The sequence below is a fragment of the Salvelinus alpinus genome, chromosome 31 (assembly GCF_045679555.1).
Source record: "Salvelinus alpinus chromosome 31, SLU_Salpinus.1, whole genome shotgun sequence".
Classification (NCBI taxonomy): Eukaryota; Metazoa; Chordata; class Actinopteri; order Salmoniformes; family Salmonidae; genus Salvelinus; species Salvelinus alpinus.
This window is the reverse complement of record NC_092116.1, coordinates 17,327,644-17,347,317: the sequence shown is the minus strand read 5'-3', so window position 1 is coordinate 17,347,317 and position 19,674 is coordinate 17,327,644. Positions and strand designations below refer to the sequence as shown.

The 19,674-nt window shown below is 41.9% G+C and overlaps 1 protein-coding gene across 1 annotated transcript in view; it reads right to left on the bottom strand.

Moving 5' to 3' along the window:
* The window catches only part of LOC139561049 (cytosolic phospholipase A2 gamma-like), a 35,484-nt gene that overhangs the window by 1,633 nt on the left and 14,177 nt on the right, over positions 1 to 19,674 (bottom strand). Inside the window, exons 8-13 of the mRNA XM_071377847.1 lie at positions 15,565 to 15,717; positions 15,109 to 15,276; positions 13,598 to 13,678; positions 13,193 to 13,276; positions 12,743 to 12,897; positions 11,333 to 11,507 (exon numbers count right to left, since the gene is read on the bottom strand). Coding sequence (XP_071233948.1) covers positions 11,333 to 11,507; positions 12,743 to 12,897; positions 13,193 to 13,276; positions 13,598 to 13,678; positions 15,109 to 15,276; positions 15,565 to 15,717 — 816 coding nt within the window. The remainder of the gene's footprint in view (positions 1 to 11,332; positions 11,508 to 12,742; positions 12,898 to 13,192; positions 13,277 to 13,597; positions 13,679 to 15,108; positions 15,277 to 15,564; positions 15,718 to 19,674) is intronic.

The window sequence follows — 19,674 nt, the reverse complement described above, 5'->3', positions numbered from 1 at the left end:
CCGCACATGCAATAGAATTTCTGGAGACGTGTGAATGCAATCTGATCTGTAAAATGGTTCCGATTATGTTCATAAAACATACAGTAGTCCTATTTTGAGCAGTATAATGGTGAGTGGACATTCTCCCTTTATATTGGATATTTGTCCTGCTACTGTGAAAAGTTTGGATGTGCGTAAAACTCTCCATAGTCTGCGTTGTTTTAATATTATGTGTCCACTGGGAGAAATGATGGTACCTGTAAGTGTGACATAGCCTATTTAACATAATAATTATTCGTTCTCTTTTTAGGCCTTATCAATAATTAATTTAGCTTATTGACAATGTTTGGCATATCCATGCTCAGCCATAATGTAATTTACAGTAAGCCTAGCCCCAATATCAGTGTGAATGCTTTTGAAGCCAACCATGTAATTACTTTGAACAATGTGGACTGCAAATGGGTTCAAGTTAATTTATTTAGCAAATGTAACGGATGTGAAATGGCTAGCTAGTTAGCGGTGGTGCGCGCTAATAGCGTTTCAATTGGTTACGTCACTCGCTTTGAGACCTTGAAGTAGTGGTTCCCCTTGCTCTGCAAGGGCCGCGGCTTTTGTGGAGCGATGGTTAACGACGCTTCGTGGGTGTCAGTTGTTGATGTGTGCAGAAGGTCCCTGGTTCGCGCCCGGGTCTGGGCGAGGGGACGGGCGTAAAGTTAAACAAAGATAGGTTATATTTTATATTTTGTTTATATTTTATATTTTGTTTATATAAGCCATTTATTGGAATTGGAGTTGACTTCAGGGCAAGACATAAAATACCTTAAATACACCATTTGAAGCAACCACATTTTGCCGTGGAGCACGTTCTGAAAACCCAGTCCTTTTGCACCAGCAGTGCGCTGATACTTTTTAGTTGTGAAAATAGCTCAAATATTTCTAAAACAACCCCGAACCTAAAACGCAGGGGTACTCAAGTACTATTTGAGAAGGTCCGGTCATACAATTTCCTAGCAGTGGCGTGTAGTCATGGATGCAACTATTTGACCAATAAAACATTTAATAATAAAATAATTTATGTTTCATCTCTCTCTGTGTTTTTATGATGTTTAAGTATATTTGCAAGTGGCTGAGTCTCACTGGAGAAATCATCCGAGCAGGGGAAACACTGCCCCACTGTCTCAGAATGTGTAGCCCATGTAGTAGCCTATATGTAGCTCACGTTAACTAGCTAGCAAACTTAGCTGGTTCATTGTTGCCCATGTGATGAAGTTAGGCTACTTAGCTAAAATACTTCCTAGCCTATGACAACAAAAAATAAAAGTGTACTGTATGTCAGATCCATATACCTGTAATGCAACAGCAGGTAGCAGGTATCGAACCCTCGACCTCCTAGCCCGAGGTCCGGTGCGCTATTGACTGTGCCGCAAAAACATGCTCAAGCGGCAGAGTCGATTTCCCTGATTATAAACCCATGGTCGTCACATACGTTTTCCCAAAATGAAAGAGGAGGATGGCATTGGCGTTGAACTAGTCTACAAGTAGGGTGATAAAAAAAAAAAGGGACAATTATTTTTGGGGTATTTTTAAGTTTGTTTACAGTGTATTAAACTAAGCATATATAGCCTTGATGATCTTTAAATGTTTAAGTTGAAATGGTGCTTTAAAACTTCTTAGGGCTAGGCGTCTCTCCAGCGGGAGACCTGTCGACGACTTCCAGTGAAATTGGAGGGCGGCAATTCAAATAAATAATCATAAAAATTATGGATATTAAACATTTTGGTACATACAAGTGTCTTATATCGGTTAAAAGCTTAAAGTCTTGTTCATCTAACTGCATTGTCCGATTTACAATAGGCTTTACAGCGAAAGCATGCCATGATATTGTTTGAGGATGGCGCCCCACATCAAAATATTTTTCAACAAGCAAAGGCTTCATAAAATCACAAATAGCGATTAAATATTAACTTATTTTGAAAATCTTCCTCTGATTTGCAATCCAAAGGGTCCCAGCTACAACATGCATGGTCGTTTTGTTAGATAAATTACTTATTTATATCTGTTGATGGAATTTATATGAATGACTAGAATATTCCACCCTGAAGCCGTATAATCGTATGAAATTGATTAGAATTATGTATAACCATAGTCTGTACAATATGTCTATAATAGTATCGGAATAACAGACTGTCTGAGCAAGATTCGGTGCCGACCTTGGCTGGGGGCCACTGAGAGTACTTCCCAGGGTCTCCCTATCTTGAGGGAGGATGGGGAGTAAGTCTCACAGGGTCCCCTAATCTTTGTCAGCTGGGTAGCAGGACATTGTGTGCTAATGTTAGTGTGAATGTGTGTGCGTATGTTTGTGTGAATGTGTGTGCGTGAGAAGCCAGTGTAAAATGAATTGTCTTGTTCAACAGAGGAGTGCGCTCTCGTAAATAAACTTTCTGACTATCGTAGCTGGGCCTCCATCTGATTCATTTCAACCAGTTTCTTACAAATTCTGGGTTTCAGGCTGAGTAGTTCATTGAATTGGGTTTATGAACATTGAGAACATAATTCTCGTGACAATATCCCAAAGTCAGTTTAGTTGGCGCCATCGATTTGAGTAATCCACTCGTTCAACGTGCAGAGAAAGGAATCCAAAAAGTCAAAATATGTTTCTATATAATCTTCAGGTACCCTAAAATGTAATTAAACTATAATATTTAATACGGAAAGAAGTATGTTCAATAGGAAAGCAAAATTAGCAGGTCCGTGCCCTCTTCGTTGCGTGCGCACAGACTGATTTCCAACTCACTAAAACTCAGAATTCTTCCTCGTTTGGGAAGAAACAAGCCTGAAACCTAGAACAAAGACTGTTGACATCTAGTGGAAGCCATAGGAATTGCAATCTGGGAGCTGGATTTGGATATGACCCAATACGTTCCATTGGAAGAGCATGGGCTCTCAAAAAAGAAATAATTCCAGTTGGTTTTTCTTTGGATTTTCTCCTACCATATCAATTGTGTTATAGTCTCATACAATATTTTAACATTTCTACAAACTTCAAGGTGTTTGCTATCCAATGGTACCAATTATATGCATATTCTCGCTTCTGGGCCTGAGTAACCGGCAGTTTACTTTGGGCACGTCAGTCAGACAGGAAGTGGAGAAAAATAGACCCTGCTCCTGTTGTCTTTGTGATGAGTTGCTGTAACTCTATGGTTCTAAATAAGTAGTTTAGTAAACTGTCAAAAACATTGACTTGTTTGACCTTGCTGTAGGTGATAACTGGATGGTTATCGTCAATTATCTGCGCAGTAATAAACCCCCACCTCGCAACCCAATCGACCCCAAACTGTTTCCCCACCTGTTGTTGGCAGAGAGAACATTTTGAAGTTTTAAATCTAATTTCTACACATTTGTCCATGTCTTATGTGTGTTTATGATACCTGGGATCAAAGCCCGACTGAGTAAAACAAGTTTTGTAAGTATCTGTGTTCTAAGTCTCTTGGCTCTATTTTTAACAAACCTAGTGCCATGGTAAATCTAAGCATTGGCGGTAGCACTATAGCAGCCATACTCAAATGCGGTCCGGATCCAGACCCATAACAGGTTCTATACGGACCGCGGGTCCGAGTGTGACAACCTCCCACTCTGTCTGCCAAATTCTTTTTCTTTGCTCTTGTTTTCCTTAATAGGATGTCGGTGGGTGGAGCCGGGAGGGTTGTCAGGGAAATGGGACACACCTGGGCTTGGGTGTGTCCCGAGGATAAATTCACCTTTCACCCGTTCATTGAGGAGACTCACTCCACGCAGACACACTGTTATTTTTGGTTGTGGCATTTTGTGGGTTGTTTGTTTTGGCACCTTTCAACAGCCCTCATTATCACCATCTATGTACGCGACCACTCCCCTACATAAGACCACACCCCATTGTTAACTGTATATAGTTTACCTCAGTTAATAAATATATTTTTGTTATTCCATGATCTCTGCGTTGTTTCCCTTTTTGTTACAGGCTACGAGCCGGTTCGTGACAAGTGGTGGCTCATCTGGGATTATATGGTTGGTTCCTAGACATTTTTGCACATAATATTTTGTTGCATTATAAGGGATTAATGCTAATTGGGATGCGCTTTGTTTGGTATTCACTGCATAGTCTTATAAGTGTTTGGTATAGTGCCTTAGAGAAGTATCAGTGATTTTGGTCGTCCTGTGACGTCATCAAATGGTGCGTTGTATGGAAAAGTATGCCAGTAGGCCTAATTCTAGTCTCGTTAAGCTAACTGGTAAGTGTATTTTGTTTGGGAGAAAATGTGGAGTTAGTGTTTGATAAACTCTGTAGCTGCTTGTTTGATAAACTCTGTAGTTGCTTTGTTTTCAGCTTTTGGTACAGCTGTTTTGAGTTGCGCTGTTTGGTAAGCCCAGTGTTGGTTGCCTTTGTTTGTTAAACTTGCCGCTGAGGTGGATAATTGGTTATGTGCTGCGTTGGAGAGAGTAACATTGATTAGTTTCCAGGCCCCTGCACAGGCTAGGAATTCTTGCTCCTCTCACTGTTGGGATAATGGTTCGAGGAGCAGAGTTCAATCTGCTGTGTACCTCCAATGAGAGATTTGGGTAGGGTAGTGCCACTTGCTACCCGGAGCTATAGCCTTTCTTTTCCCTTGTTAGGCTTAGTGACATGTTCCACTTTGAAATACGTTGGGCACGGTTATTTTGTTTGTTATTTTTGTGTGGTGTCTGTGGACGGAGCAGCTGTCTCGGGGGCACATCTGTGCAGTTTCTTTCCCCATGCCAGCGGGCTACAGTGCTTAAATACACACCGCAAATCCACATGAAGACTAAGGTTGAGTTATTGTAGGATTTGGGGAAGCTCCTTGTGCATCTCATCTCTCTCCTGTGGTGTCCAGTGTGATTTGCATTTCTCTTGTTGTGGTCTGGTGTGCTCAGCAGAGGGGAAGAGCAAGATTATTTTTAGTAGTTACTTGTGACTATGGCATCTAATGTAGACGAGTTCATTCACATTCCATCAGAGGAACTGTTAGAATTATGTACTAAAGAACAGCTGATGAAGATCACTAATCACTACCAGGTTGAAATTGATATTGAAGGCCAATCTGATGGAAAGTGGTATACTCAACATTACCACTGTGGCAGCCTCTGACAAGGACTCACCACCTCCCCAGCAGTCTCCCTGTTTTGTTACAATGGCCTCTCCGTCTGTTAGCCTTAGTAGTCTTCCTTTTGAACAGCAGAAAGAACTGCTTCTGTTACAGCTAGAGCATGAACAAGCTAAACTGGAGCATGATCGTGTTAAGTATGACAAGGAATTGGAATTAAACAGGATTTGGTGCGTGCTAAAATCAAGCTGCAACAAGAGAGGCGAGAATTAGTTAGGGAATGAAAGCTTCCGGGGGAGAGTTTGCTTTGGGAAAGTGACCCTGATTTACCTAGGGGTTGTTCCTCTCTCGGTCGTGCCCCGGACACATTTGATACTGTTGAAAACGTACGGCTGTTGCCAGAATATCATGAGAAGGACCCTGAGATGTTTTTTTGTTGTTGTTTGAGCGTGTTGTTGACACTAGGCGCTGGCCTGATTCTGATCACACTTTAATGTTACAGTGTGTGTTGACTGGTAAAGCGCAGGAAGCATATTCAGCTCTTGGTGTAGTCGACAGTGTCAGGTTAAAACGAATTGATTCCTGAGGCTTACCGCCAAAAATTTAGAATTAAAAAAAAGGCTGATAAACAGACTCATGTTGAGTTTGCGTGAGAGTTATCTTCACAGTTTAATTGCTGGTGTTCCGTCTCTGCGGTTACAACTTTCCAGGGGCTGTGTGATCTGATTATGCTAGGGCAATTTAAGGACACAATCCCTGATCGTGTAGCCGCGTGCATTAAAACTTCTCTAGGATAGGGGGCAGCATTTTCACTTTTGGATAAATAGCGTGCCCAATTTCAACTTCCTTCTACTCATCCCCAGAATATAAGATATGAATATTATTAGTAGATTTGGATAGAAAACACTCTGACGTTTCTTAAACTGTTTGAATCATTTCTGTAAGTATAACAGAACTTATGTAGCAGGCAAAACCCAGAGGACTAACCATTCATTTTTTATTTATTTTTAGGTCACCGTCTGTTCAATGAGTTATATTGGGATACTAGATTTCTAATCACCCTGTTTTCAGTTCCTACCGCTTCCACTGGATGTCACCAATCTTTGGAAATTGTTTGAGGTTATTCCTTTGTGCAATGAAGAAGTACTACCATCTGGAATCAATGTAACGTTATGTGTACTGTTTGAGAGTTGCGCAAGACTAGAAACGTAGCGTTAGTTTGTTGATCTCCTGTATTGAAAACAGATAGACCCGTCTTCAATTTGATCGATTATTAACGTTTACAAATACCTTAAGTTGTATTACAAAAGTAGTTTGAAATGTTTTGGCAAAGTTTAGAGGTAATTTTTGAGATATTTTGTAGTGACGTTGCGCAAATTGGAAGCTGTTTTTTCTGGATCAAACGCGCCAAAAAAATTGACAATTTGGATATATATGGACGGAATTAATCGAACAAAAGGACCATTTGTGATGTTTATGGGACATATTGGAGTGCCAACAAAAGGTAAGGCATGATATATATTTTATTTCTGCGTTTTGTGTCGTGTCTGCAGTGTTGAAATATGCTACTCTCTTTGTTTACTGTTGTGCTATCATCAGATAATAGCATCTTATGCTTTCGCCGAAAAGCCGTTTTGAAATCTGACATGTTGGCTGGATTCACAACGAGTGTAGCTTTAATTTGGTATCTTATATGTGTGATTTAATGAAAGTTTGATTTTTATATCATTTTTTTGAATTTGGCGCTCTACATTTTCCCTGGGTATTGGCCAAGTGGGACGCTAGCGTCCCGCCTATCCCAGAGAAGTTTTTAACAAACGAAAGTGAAGATTGTCTCTGAAGCTGCGGGTTTGGCAGGTGAGTATGTTTTGACTCAAAGTGGCTTTGCAGAGCCCCTATTTGGAGTGAGTGAGGGCGTTCGGAGAGATTTGGTTCTCGCCCACTCAGACACTTTGGTATACGGGCACAGTTTCATTCGTCTAGGGTTGACCCTGGCTCCCGTGGTAAAGCTGACTTTAGTCAAGTGTCACTACTGTCAGGGTTCAGGTCATTGGAAAAATGAATGTCCTGTTCTCAGGGCTAAGGGTAAATGCAGTAGGCATGCTAACATTAAACCTTAGCCTAAGGAATTAGCAGTACCTGTCCATCAATTCACTCTTTTCAGTCCATCTCACGTCCAGGGGCATGTGAAAGCTCCACTTGACCCAGATTATTTAACTTTCATTACGAGGGTTTTGTTTCTCTGTTAGGAAGTAACGACCCAGTGCCAGTGACGATCCTGAGGGACACAGGTGCCTCTGAGTCATTTGTTAGTCTGTGTTACTCTTCTCTGCTGAGACTGATTCAGGGAATAGTATTTTAACTAGGGGAATCGAGTTGAACACTGTCAGTTCCATTGCATAAACTGATGTTGGATTCTGAACTGGTGAAAGGCAAGGTTGTGGTAGGGGTGCGTCCTTCGTTGGCTATTGAGGGTATCAACGTTATCCTTGGGAACAACTTTGCTGGTGAGCGTGTATGGCCTGTCGTGTCTTCATCTCTGGTGGTTTCTGCTAAGCCATCGTTTGTAGGGATTCCCGATGAGAGCGCAGTGTTTCCCAGAGGTGTTCTCTGCATGGGCGGTGACTCGTTCCATGAGCCGTGGCGACCTGGTCACTGCGCAGGCTGATGATAATGTTACAAATAAATCTGTCACTACTTTCCCTATGATCCCATTATCTGTGCCCCACTCCAATCTAATCAAGGATCAACGGGCTGACCCCACATTAGAAGAGTTGCGTGACCAAATTGTGCCTGTGGAACCATCGGGAGATGTCGCCCATGGCTGTTTTCTCCAGGATGATGTCCTGATGAGAAAGGTGGTGCCTCATAGTAGTTGTTTTGTGGGGGAGGCTATTAGTCAGGTTGTTGTACCAGTTCAGTTTTGTGAGTTGGTGTTGAAAACTTCCCACAACAATGTTGCTGGACATCTGAGCGTGAGGCAAACCTACTATCGCATACTGAGCCATTTATTTTGGCCTAGGTTGAAGAGGGATGTTTCTGCGTTCATCAAAACCTTTCACACCTGTCAATTAACGGGTAAACCTAATCAAGCTATTAAGCCAGTACCACTGTTTACTATTCCCGTAGTCAGGAAAACTTTTGAGTATCTGATTATTGACTATGTTGGCCCTCTGCCTCGCTCGAAGAATGGTAGTAGTTACCTGTTCACTGTGATGTCAGACCACTAGGTTTCCTGCTGCCTATCCTCTCCGGTCTATCACAACTAAGTCTGCTAAAAGCTTTGACTCAGTTTCTCTCACTGTTTGGAATCCCCAAGGTCATTCAGAGTGATCAAGGATCTAATTTCACCTCTAATCTGTTTGGTCAGGTTCTCCAACAGCTCCATATTAAACACAGTTTGTCTAGCGCCTGTCACACGCAGAGTCAAGGAGCGCTGGAATGTTTCCATCAAACACTTAAGTCTTTGTTGAGAGCTTATTGTACTGAGATGGATAATGATTGGGAGGAGGGGTTGCCTTGGTTACTGTTAGCCGCCAGGGAGGTTTCACAAGAGATCACAGGTTTCAGTCCAAATTACCTAGTGTTTGGACATAGTGTGCGTAGGCTTCTAGCAGTGCTCCAGGATGACTGAAAGTCTCCCGAGCCACCTCAGACACTTATCTTATGTGTGTGATTTCAGGTGACGCCTGTACGCTGCTGGTGAGATGGCTAAAGAGAAGCTATTATCTTCACAGGATAGGGTGAAAGGAATATTTGATCGGCGAGCTGAGCCTCATCACTTTAGTCCAGGTGTCCAGGTTCTTGCTCTGCTGCCAATTGTTGGCACTCCTTTTCAAGCCAAGTTTCTAGGTCCATATACGGTTGTGCGCCAATGCGCTGGGCAAAACTATCTAGTTGCCACTCAGGAACAGAAGAAAGCGCACCAACTGTGCCATGTAAATCTGCTAATACCCTATTACACACGTTTCTCTGGGGCCAAAGAGTGGGAGTTCGCAGAGGATGGTAAACCTGTTATTTTGGCCGGTACATCGCTGAGTTCAGGCTAGGCCTGTGCATGGATAAGAGGATGTCCCTGGTCCCGACGATTGTGTACTGCAGGGTAGATTGAAAAATTCAGAGACACTGGAAGTTTTGGATTGCCTTCTCTCATCTACCTGCTGATCGGTGAGACGAGTTGGTCGGTCGTTCAAACTTAATAGAACATGATATTGACATTGGGGATGCTGACCCCATCCGTCAGCGGTTCCATAGGGTTTCTTCAGAGAAACGGCGTTGTCTGGATGCTGAGATCAGGTACATGCTGGAGAGTGATATTGCAGAGCCTTCTTTCTCCAGCTGGGCTTCTCCCTGTATCTTAGTCAGTAAACCAGATGGGACAAACATCTTTTTTATGGACTACTGTAAGGTAAACTGTGTCACTAAGCCAGATTCATTTCCTCTTCCTCGGATGGAGGACTGTGTTGATCAGGTCAGACCAGCTAAGTTTGTAAGCAAATTTGACCTGTTAAAGGGCTATTGGCAGGTGCCACTGACGAGTAGGGCACATGAAATCTCTGGCTTTATTACACCCTCCGGCTGTACTCTTTTTCGGTTATGAGTTTCTGCCTGCGTAATGCACCTGCCACTTCTCAGCGCCTTATGAATAGGGTTGTCTCCAGTCTGGTTGGGTTTCGCTGTTTATCTGGAGATGTAGTGGCTTATGCAGATACTTGGGAGGAGCATCTGTCTCGTATTCAAGCCTTGTTTGACCGCCTGGCTGCGGGTTGCCTCACTATCAATCTAGCTATATTTGAGTTTGCTCAGGCGACCGTTATGTACCTTGGTAAGGTGGATGGGCAGGGTGAAGTGCATCCTGTTCGGGCTAAAGTGGTAGCTATTGATGCTCTTCCACAACCAACTACGAAAAAGGAACTGATGCGTTTCTTGGGAATGATTGGTTATTACCGTAGTTTTTGTAGGAACATCTCTACCGTAGTCGCTTTTCTGAAAGCTACGGCGGTTTTCGTCTTGTCTCCTCTCTGTCAACAGGCTTTTGAGGGTGCAAAGAGGTTGCTTACCTCAACTCTGGTGCTGGCTGCTCCTCGTGTGGATTTGTCATTTACCTTGCAGGTGGATGCTAGTCATGTCGGGGCAGGTGCAGTCCTGCTGCAAGCAGATGTGTCCGGTGTTGAGAGGCCTGTTAGTTTATTCTCCAAGAAATGTAACCATTATCAGATGAACAGCTCCATGGTGGAAAAAAAAAACGCTAGCACTCATTTGGGCGCTACAACACTTCGAGGTGTATGTCGGGTCGGGAGTAGTACCTATTGTGGTCTACACCGACCATAACCCTCTCACCTTTTTGAGGTCGATGATGTGTCCTAATCAGAGGATAATGAGATGGTGTTTGTTTTTTTACAGGCATTCCATCTCGATGTGCGGCACATCAGCGGTACTGATAATGTCGTTGCTGACGTGCTCTCTCGTGCGCGCTGTTCCTGAACGCGTCTGGTCCTATTGATCGGTGGACACGCGTTTTCTCATACGCGTTTACCATGGCGTTAGGGTGGTAAAAATAGAGCCCAGAGAATTAATACAGATACTTACAACACTTAGAACAACTTAGAGACTGAGACAGAGACTAACATGCTGACCACACCGCTCGCGTGCAGTATTCAATCATTGCACCCACAATGCTCGCGCGCTGCAAGTCCCGCCTCCCCATCTCCTCCTTGGTGTTTCGGAGAATATACCCACAGGGGTGATTGAAAGATGAACTGAGGTCTACACTCCAGTCCAGTCGGTAGTGGTAATGCACCTTAACCTCTTGAGAATACAGGGGGTGCTGTTTCAACTTCGACATTTTGCCTCTCCAAATTAAACTGCCTCGTATTCAATTATTGCTCTTACTATATGCATATTATTAATACTATTGGATAGAAAACAATCTCTAGTTTCTAAAACCGTTTCAATTTTTTGCATTACGGCAGGTAGCCTAGTGGTTAGAGTGTTGGACTAGTAACCGGAAGGTTGTAAGAAAAATAGAAAATAAGAATTTGTTCTTAACTGACTTGCCTAGTTAAATTAAGGTAAAATAAAAATACTAAATACTAATGCCATCATAAAAAGCAGACAGTTGGTGCAGATAAACAAGAAAGAGACATCACACAGAGATAAAAAAAAAGAGACAGGGAAAAAAAGAGATAGTCAGAGAGACAAGGATAAAAGTCAGACACAGATAGTCATCATAGTAGTCCGTGTCTACCACTGACCTTTGCAGTTCTGCAGGTTGAACAGGGGCATGTGCATGACGGTGGGCTCTTCAGGGCGTCGCCCCTCAAAAACGTAGCAGCCCTGCGGATGGTCTTTCTCCACCCTCACACTCTCCTTCACTGGGGGAAAGGGAAGCTTCTGCTGAAGCGCATACTGTTTGGCAAGAAACACCGTCTGTGAAGAGCAGGATCAGTAGTATGGTTATGTCGATGTCCTTCTCCAAACCAGCCCCTAGTCCCTACTCCCTAGACACTAATCCCTAGTCCCTATTTCCAAGTCACTATTACCTACTTCCTAGTCACTATTACCCGGCACCTGGTCCCTAGTTCAGGGGTGTCTCTCATTCCATGGCTGGCTGAGCGGCTGCAGGTTTTAGTTTTTTCCTTTCAATTAAGACCTCCACAACCAGGTGAGGGGAGTTCCTTACTAATTAGTACCTTCATTTATCAATCAAGTACAATGATGGAGCGAAAACACACAGACACTCAGCCCTCCGTGGAATGAGTTTGACACGTGCCCTAGGCCCTACGTCCTAGTCACTACTCCCTAGCCCCTACACCCTAGAGAGAGAGCAAGAGAAGGGAGAGAGAGGACAGAAACACAATTAGACCTAACCAAATCATGAGAAAACAAAAATATAATTACTTGACACATTGGACAGAATTAACAAAAAATCAGAGCAAACTAGAATGCTATTTGGCCCTAAACAGAGAGTATACAGTGGCAGACCCAAACTTAAGGAAAGCTTTGACTATGTACAGATTCAATTAGCATAGCCTTGCTATTGAGAAAGGCCGCTGTAGGCAGACCTGGCTCTCAAGAGAAGACAGGCTATGTGAGGTGGAAACTGAGCAGCACTTCCTTACCTCCTTCCTTACCTTCCTTACCTCCTGCCGTATGACCATATTAGAGACACATATTTCCCTCAGATTACACAGATTCACAAATAATTTGAAACAAACCCGATTATGATAAACTCATATCTACTGGGTGAAATACCACGGTGTGCCATCACAGCAGCAAGATTTGTGACCTGTTGCCACAGGAAAAGGGCAACCAGTGAAGAACAAACACCATTGTAAATACAACCCATATTTATGTTTATTTATTTTCCCTTTTGTACTTTAACCATTTACACGTTGTTACAACACTGTATATAGACATAATGACATTTGCAATGTCTTTATTCTTTAAGAATTTCTGTGAGTGGAATGTTTACTGTTCATTTTTGTTTATTTCACTTTTGTATATTATAACTACTTCACTTGCTTTGGCAATGTTAACATGTGTTTCCCATGCCAATAAAGCCCCTTGAATTGAATTGAGGGTCACTACTATCTAGGCACGTCATGTTCTTCTGAAAGGCTTGAATAGGAATAAACATTGTGTGTGTGTGTGTGTGTGCTTGCCTCAAAGGGGTCTCCCTCGCTGAAGTCCAAGGAGATGATGAGGTCAACCTCCCTGGATGTGCGCAGGATGGGGGGGTAGGGAGAGTTGATCTTTAACCCAGCGTCTACCAGATGAATCTTCTCTTTGGATGCCATGCTGCTCAGGGCGTTAGTATCTGGGGAGATAGAGAGGGGGGAGAGAGAGAGAGGGGGGGGGAGAGAGAGAGGGGGGTAGAGAGAGAGAGTGAGAGGGCGGGGTAGAGTGAGAGGGTGGGTACAGAGAGGGGGAGAGAGATAAATGGGGGGTACAGAGAGAGAGGGGGTTAGAGAGATAGGGGGAGTGAGAAGAGAGAGTAGAGAGAGAAAGAGAGAACCAACCAAGAAAGCTGCTATTTTAGAGGGAAACATAAGATCCTGATGACTGATACTAGTTATGCTATCATGTTAGGAAGAGGTCTGATGTTACTGTACCTTGGATCTTGAAGAGGAAGTTGGACGTGGTTCCCCATTCCCATTTTTGGACCAGAGGGAAAATGTTCTGTACAATCCACAACCCTGGGGGAGACACACGCACCAATTTCAAATAATTCGTATCAATTGGTCAAAAATAATCTCAGTGATGGAGAGAGTATACAGTCTGTTCTGTATCCTTCCTTTACTGGAATACACACACACCTTCCGTTGTAATCATACTGAATGGAAAGTAAATAGAAAGGTAAGTACATACTGGATAGAAAGGTAAAGGTACGTTTTTTCTTGAACTGCATTGTTGGTTAAGTACTTGTAAGTAAGCATTTCACGGTAAAGTCTACACTTGTTGTATTCGGCGCATGTGGCAAATAAAGTTTGATTTGATTTAATGAAAAAAAACATTACCATCGGAAAACCAGGAGTTTGTTATTGACACTTTGTCTGACTTTTCCGTTGTTCTCATTGACTTCATGTCCATCCTGGAATCTGCAGAGATTAAGACAAAGATTGCCTCATGGTCTGGCATGTATCACACGGTTTGAAAAAGCATGTGATAAAAATGAAGCTTCGGACGTCATTGATGTTATACTTTTGATAAAGTAATACACGCATCGACACACTGCTTCAAAGTTAGCTGCTTAGAGACTTGGACACATGCCTCAGAGCTCCAGTATCAAACCTAACATCACTAGATAAGGTTAGGCATTAACTTGGAGTGATTAGGATTAGGATTAGGCATTAACATTGAGTGATTAGTATTAGGCGTTAACTTTGAGTGTTTAGGATTAGGATTAGGCATTAACATTGAGTGATTAGGATTAGGCGTTAACTTTGACTGGTTAGGGTTAGGATTAGGCATTCACTTGGAGTGGCTTGGATAAGGGTAAATTGTCAATGGAAAGTACTGTCAAAAATGTGCATTATCAACAAGAATTAGCAAACAAAAACACTTAAAGGACTTTTGTCAAAATTGATCCGACGCTGATTTGAACTCCTGACGTTCAGGTTGCATGTCATTGTTGTACGCCCAATCACAAACCCCAATCTAACACCTGGCAAGACAATCTTCCATTTGTTTCCCTCTGCATGGTTGTTATTGTCTGATACGTGCGTGCACACACACTTAGCCAGTAACCACTATCCCCTACAGCAGGAACACGTATCCTATAAGTGACTGGGTGGCTGGACATGATGCTGAACCACAGGGGGCTGGTGGTGGGAGCAATCGGAACATGGGTTCACTGTAATGGATGGAACGGAATGAGAAATCGTACCAAACACGTGTTTGACATGTGTTTGATATCGTTCATGATGCCATTCCCAAGCATTACAATAAGCCGTCCTCAGATTTCTCCCTCCACCAGCCTCCCCTATTGGAGCTCTACTAGATACAGATGTCTACTGTTTATAACAACCTAGTACCATATACTCTCTTACACCTAGACCATATTACCACATAACCATACTGCATTTTACATCCAGGTCCCCAAACCGTCTGTAAAAATCTCAGCTCCAAGGCATCAGCTCAGTGAACTAACATGGTCTTGAGTCATCAAGCCAGTCAGGTAATAGAAGTGGCAGGGTGGAAGTTAGTGTTACCTGTGCAGGTGCAGGGTCTAATGCATCTAAGAATAAAAGTACTACATAGTGCTACCTACCTATAAAGGGTTCTTCAGTTGTCTCTGTAGGAGAACCCTTTAATAACCCGTTTGGGTTTCATGTGGAACCCTTTTTCGTTCCATGTAGAGCCTTTTCCACAGAAGGTTATAAATGGAACCTAATGGGGTTCGACAGTACATGGAACCCATAAAGGTTCTTCAAAGTGTTCTCCCAGCCAGCCAGACCAAAAATATTTTTGGAACCGCTGTAGTTCAATGGGCTAACCTGGTGTTGGAGTAATATAATGCCTTTGTTACCGTTGCAGATGCAGCGTTTGTCCTTCCAGTCTTTTGTCCAGCTGTCTGAGGTGAGGATGAGCTCCAGACTGACTGTCTCTATGAACTTCTTTCTCTCCACCAGGCTGGTTCTCTTCCACCTCTCAGAGTCCATGTTCCACAGCATCTCGCCCTTACTGCTCACAAGACCTAGAGTCATTATGAACATTATCACACAGTTCATGATAATGGGGTCTTTCTCTCTCTCTCTCTCTCTCTCTCTCTCTCTCTCTCTCTCTCTCTCTCTCTCTCTCTCTCTCTCTCTCTCTCTCTCTCTCTCTCTCTCTCTCTCTCTCTCTCTCTCTCTCTCTCTCTCTCTCTCTCTCTCTCTCTCTCTCTCTCTCTCTCTCTCTCTCTCTCTCTCTCTCTCTCTCTCTCTCTCTCTCTCTCTCACTCACTCACTCACTCACTCACTCACTCACTCACTCACTCACTCACCCTTCAGTAGTTGTCCCAGTGTGGTGATGACTTCCCTTGTCTTCAGTGGATCTGGGTCCTCAGCATACTTGATCAGCTCAGACACACACCTCACCACTCGGGAGGGCATACACTCACACACCTCCTCTTCCTCCCTCATAATGCTCTCGTGCCCTGCAGAACAAAACAGGTTGGTCAGGTGTAGTGGAGGTGATTTGGAAACACAACCTCCTCTCATGATGAGGTAACCCTGTCTGAGACATGTAAGTCTCATGTCCCGCCCTCGGACCTTGAGGATGTCCTCTTGGCCAATTCCATTCCTGCTATTACAATGAGCCTGACCTCCTATAGCTTCTCCCACCAGCCTCCGCTGGTCAATTTACCTCCCCACACCAGCTGGAATGCGGTTTTAACCAATCAGCATTCAGGATTAGACCCACCCGTTGTTTAATGTCTAGTATTGTCTTGTAGTTTGTCTGCTATTGTCCCGTAGTTTATTGTCTATTATACAACGGGTGGGTCTAATCCTGAATGCTGACTGGTTAAAACCAGTTTCCAGCCGGTGTCGATTCCACGGCTAAATCTATGACATTAAAATAGCTATTTACTCTGTTCCATCTGACTACGTAATCCACTGTCTCATCAGCCCAGCCAGGCAATTTATAAACTTGATCTCTACTATAAAAAGCATCTAGACATAATCTCACATTTAGACTAACATTTAGTTTTCAACAGCAGAGATTTGTATAAACCTTGCTGTCTATCTGTTTGTATAAACCTTGCTGTCTATCTGTTTCAATTTACCAATTCGATCTCCAGCTGCCCCATAGTAATGAACGAGTATACAAAGAAATATCAATTGAAAACAGGTCGAACAAAACAAAGTGCAACTAGTTTGCAGTCTTTTCAGCTTCAGTATGAAGTGATTTTGTTAGCTGTCTTGTTGGATAGATCCTCTGAACAACAGTGGCCTTGACACGTGAGCAAATTTCTATGCCATGTGAAATTGCGCCTCATTAGCCCACTGTTATGGATGTACCCAAATAATGTCACTAGAAAACAGCTTAATTAAACAAATGCAAATGCGGGTACATTGCTGTTATTCTGGCTTTTTGCCGTGACTGTAATTAGCCGTAATTGGCTAGTTAGCAAGCAAGGGATAAGAACGTCCAAAACTTGGATCCCTCCACAGTCTCATAGAGGATCTAGATAATTTTTCGAACCTCTCTGGATTACAACCAAATTGTGATAACTGTGTGTGATAAATATTACATATTGGATCACTAAAGAATACTACTTTTACATTACCATGTAGTTTACCAATAAAATGGTCTGACGGTGATGTGGATATACTCTGTATAAATATCCAGAAAGAAAGAAATTATCTCATTCCAATCATTTTAATAGAAAGTTAGCAAAAATAGATAAGATCTTGCTACCATGGAAAGGTAAATACCTTTCTATTTGTGGAAAAATTACCCTGATTAACTTTGTAGTCATTTCCCAGTTTACCTATTTGCTCATGGTCTTGCCTACACCTAGCCAACAGGTTTTAAATGATGAGACAAAAATATAGAATTTTATTTGGAGCCGCAAGCCAGACAAAATTAAACAGGTCTATTTATATAATGAATAGGAATTTGGAGGGCAGAAATTATTAAATATTAAAGCATTAGACCTCGCACTAAAGGCTTCAGTCATACAAAAGTTATACTTAAATCCGAACTGGTTCTTTAGCAAATGAGTAAGAATGTCTCACCCTATATTCAAAAAAAGACCTTTTCCCTTTATTCAGATTAACCTCTCACTTTCAGTTATTTGAAAATATTGCTATTTTGCAATCAATCAATCAAATGTATTAATAAAGCCCTTTTTACATCAGCAGATGTCATAAAGTGCTATACAGAAACCCAGCCTAAAACCCCAAACAGCAAGCAATGCAGATGTAGGTCCACGGTGACTAGGAAAAACTCCCTAGAAAGGGGAAAACCTAGGAAGAAACCTAGAGAGAAACCAGGATCTGAGGTGTGGCCAGTCCCCTTCGGGCTGTGCCAGGTAGAGATTAAAACAATAATCTTGGTTGTTTGCAATTTAAATGTAATCCACCAGAAAAGACAGAACAAATAATACACCAAATATTGTGGTTAAACTCAAATATACTAATTGATAAAAAAACAAACATTTGTTTAAAAATAAATAAGTATCATCTTTGTAGATGATATCATAAATACGAGTGGTGGAGTTATGTCACACATGCAGCTAACAAAAACATGGAAATGTCTACTCTACCCAAAATTACAACTAACTAATTGCAGCATTACCGCAAAAATGTAAGGAACTTAAAAAAAAAAAACTGTACTTAACTAGGCAAGTTGGTTAAGAACAAATTCTTATTCACAATGACGGCCAAACCCGGACGACGCTGGGCGCCTCCCTATGCTACAGCATGGAATCGAACAAGGAACTATAGTGTCACCTCTAGCACTGAGATGCAGTGCCTTGGACTGCTGCGCCACTCAGGAACCCATCATTGGTTAAAGAAAATTCTAATAAATAAAAAAGTATCAGTTTCATTTAAGGACCAAAAAATTGACAGCCGTGCCATATAGATTGCGAAAAAGTTGGGAAGAGATTTCTGACGTACCGATACCATGGCACATGGTTTTTGAACTGATACGCAAAATGACGCCAGATTCAAAACTTTTCAATTTAAATTATTATACTAATTCTTGCAACGAATAGAATATTATTTATATGGGGGATACAACCTTCCCAGCACTGCAGATATTGCTGTGAAGAGGAGGATTCATTGGATCATTTGTTTTGGTACTGTCCATATGGTCACAGGTCCAGGAATGGTTGAAGAATTGCAATATTTACCTGCCCCTGCCCCTGCAGATGGCACTACTGGGCGATCTGAAAAGTCACAGTCAATTGATCAATAATATAATAATCCTTTAAACAAAACTGTTTATTTTCAATTTACAATCTGTAAAAACAATGAGAATAGAAAGGTTCAGAACTTTTGTGAAAGATCACAGCACAGTAGAGAAATATATGGCAAATAGAAATCCAATATGGATGGTGTTAAGAGATAGATGGAAGGGGTTAAATGGAGCTGAAGGTTTGGACTAATAACAACTAACAACTAACTAACTAACAAGATAACTAATGTAAAACATACTGTGCCCGTAAAACGTATACAAGTTAAGAACTGTTTTGAAAAAGTACAGTTTGAAAGATGTGGCAAATAGAAATCAAACCGGATGGACATCAGAAATAGATGGGAGAGGTTGAGAGTAGAGGAGGGACAGGAGTAAAAAAAATAATAATATATATATAACTATTGTAAAATAGACTGTGTCCATAAAATGTATATAGTATGTATAAGCTGGAAATACAGGCCTAAGCGTTGATGTTCACTAGTTTGCTCCAATTGGGGGAGAGGTGGTAGGGTAATAAAGGAAATGTATATATTTTTTATAGGTGCTGTATGTATATATGTATGTGTATATATATTTTCAAAAATATATATGGGGGATTGGAAGTGATGAAGACAATTACATTGATGGAAGCTATAATCTATCTGCAATATAAAAGCTGATCACAGCCAGTATGGCAAAGGAACATTTAGAACAAACGACTGGGTCACGCCCATAGATACAGAACAAAAAGACTGAACAACTTAACCGACCTGCCGGCTTGGGTAGCAACCCTAGATTTGTGTTGCGACTGTATCTTGTGGAAGGATGAATTAGTATTAATAAATTCATCAAAATTATGTTTTTATTAAAAATATGTCAATCATTATTTGAATATGTAGCTAACCCATTGTATAAAAGTGATGAAGCCCTTGAAGCCGGTGTTTGTAGGATATATTGCCACAGTTTTCCGACCCTCGGCTTTGTCTCGAGCCTAACAACTCCCGTGCCAAAATATCCTCCAAACACCGGCTTCACTGGCATTATCACTTAAGTATTGGCCTGTAGTTTATTGTTTAATATTATCCTGTAGTTTGTCTGGTATTGTCCTGTAGTTTATGGTCTAGTAGTGTCCTGTAGTTTATTAGAACCATGTAATTTATGGTCTAGTATTGTCCTGTAGTTTATTAGAACCCTGTAGTTTATGGTC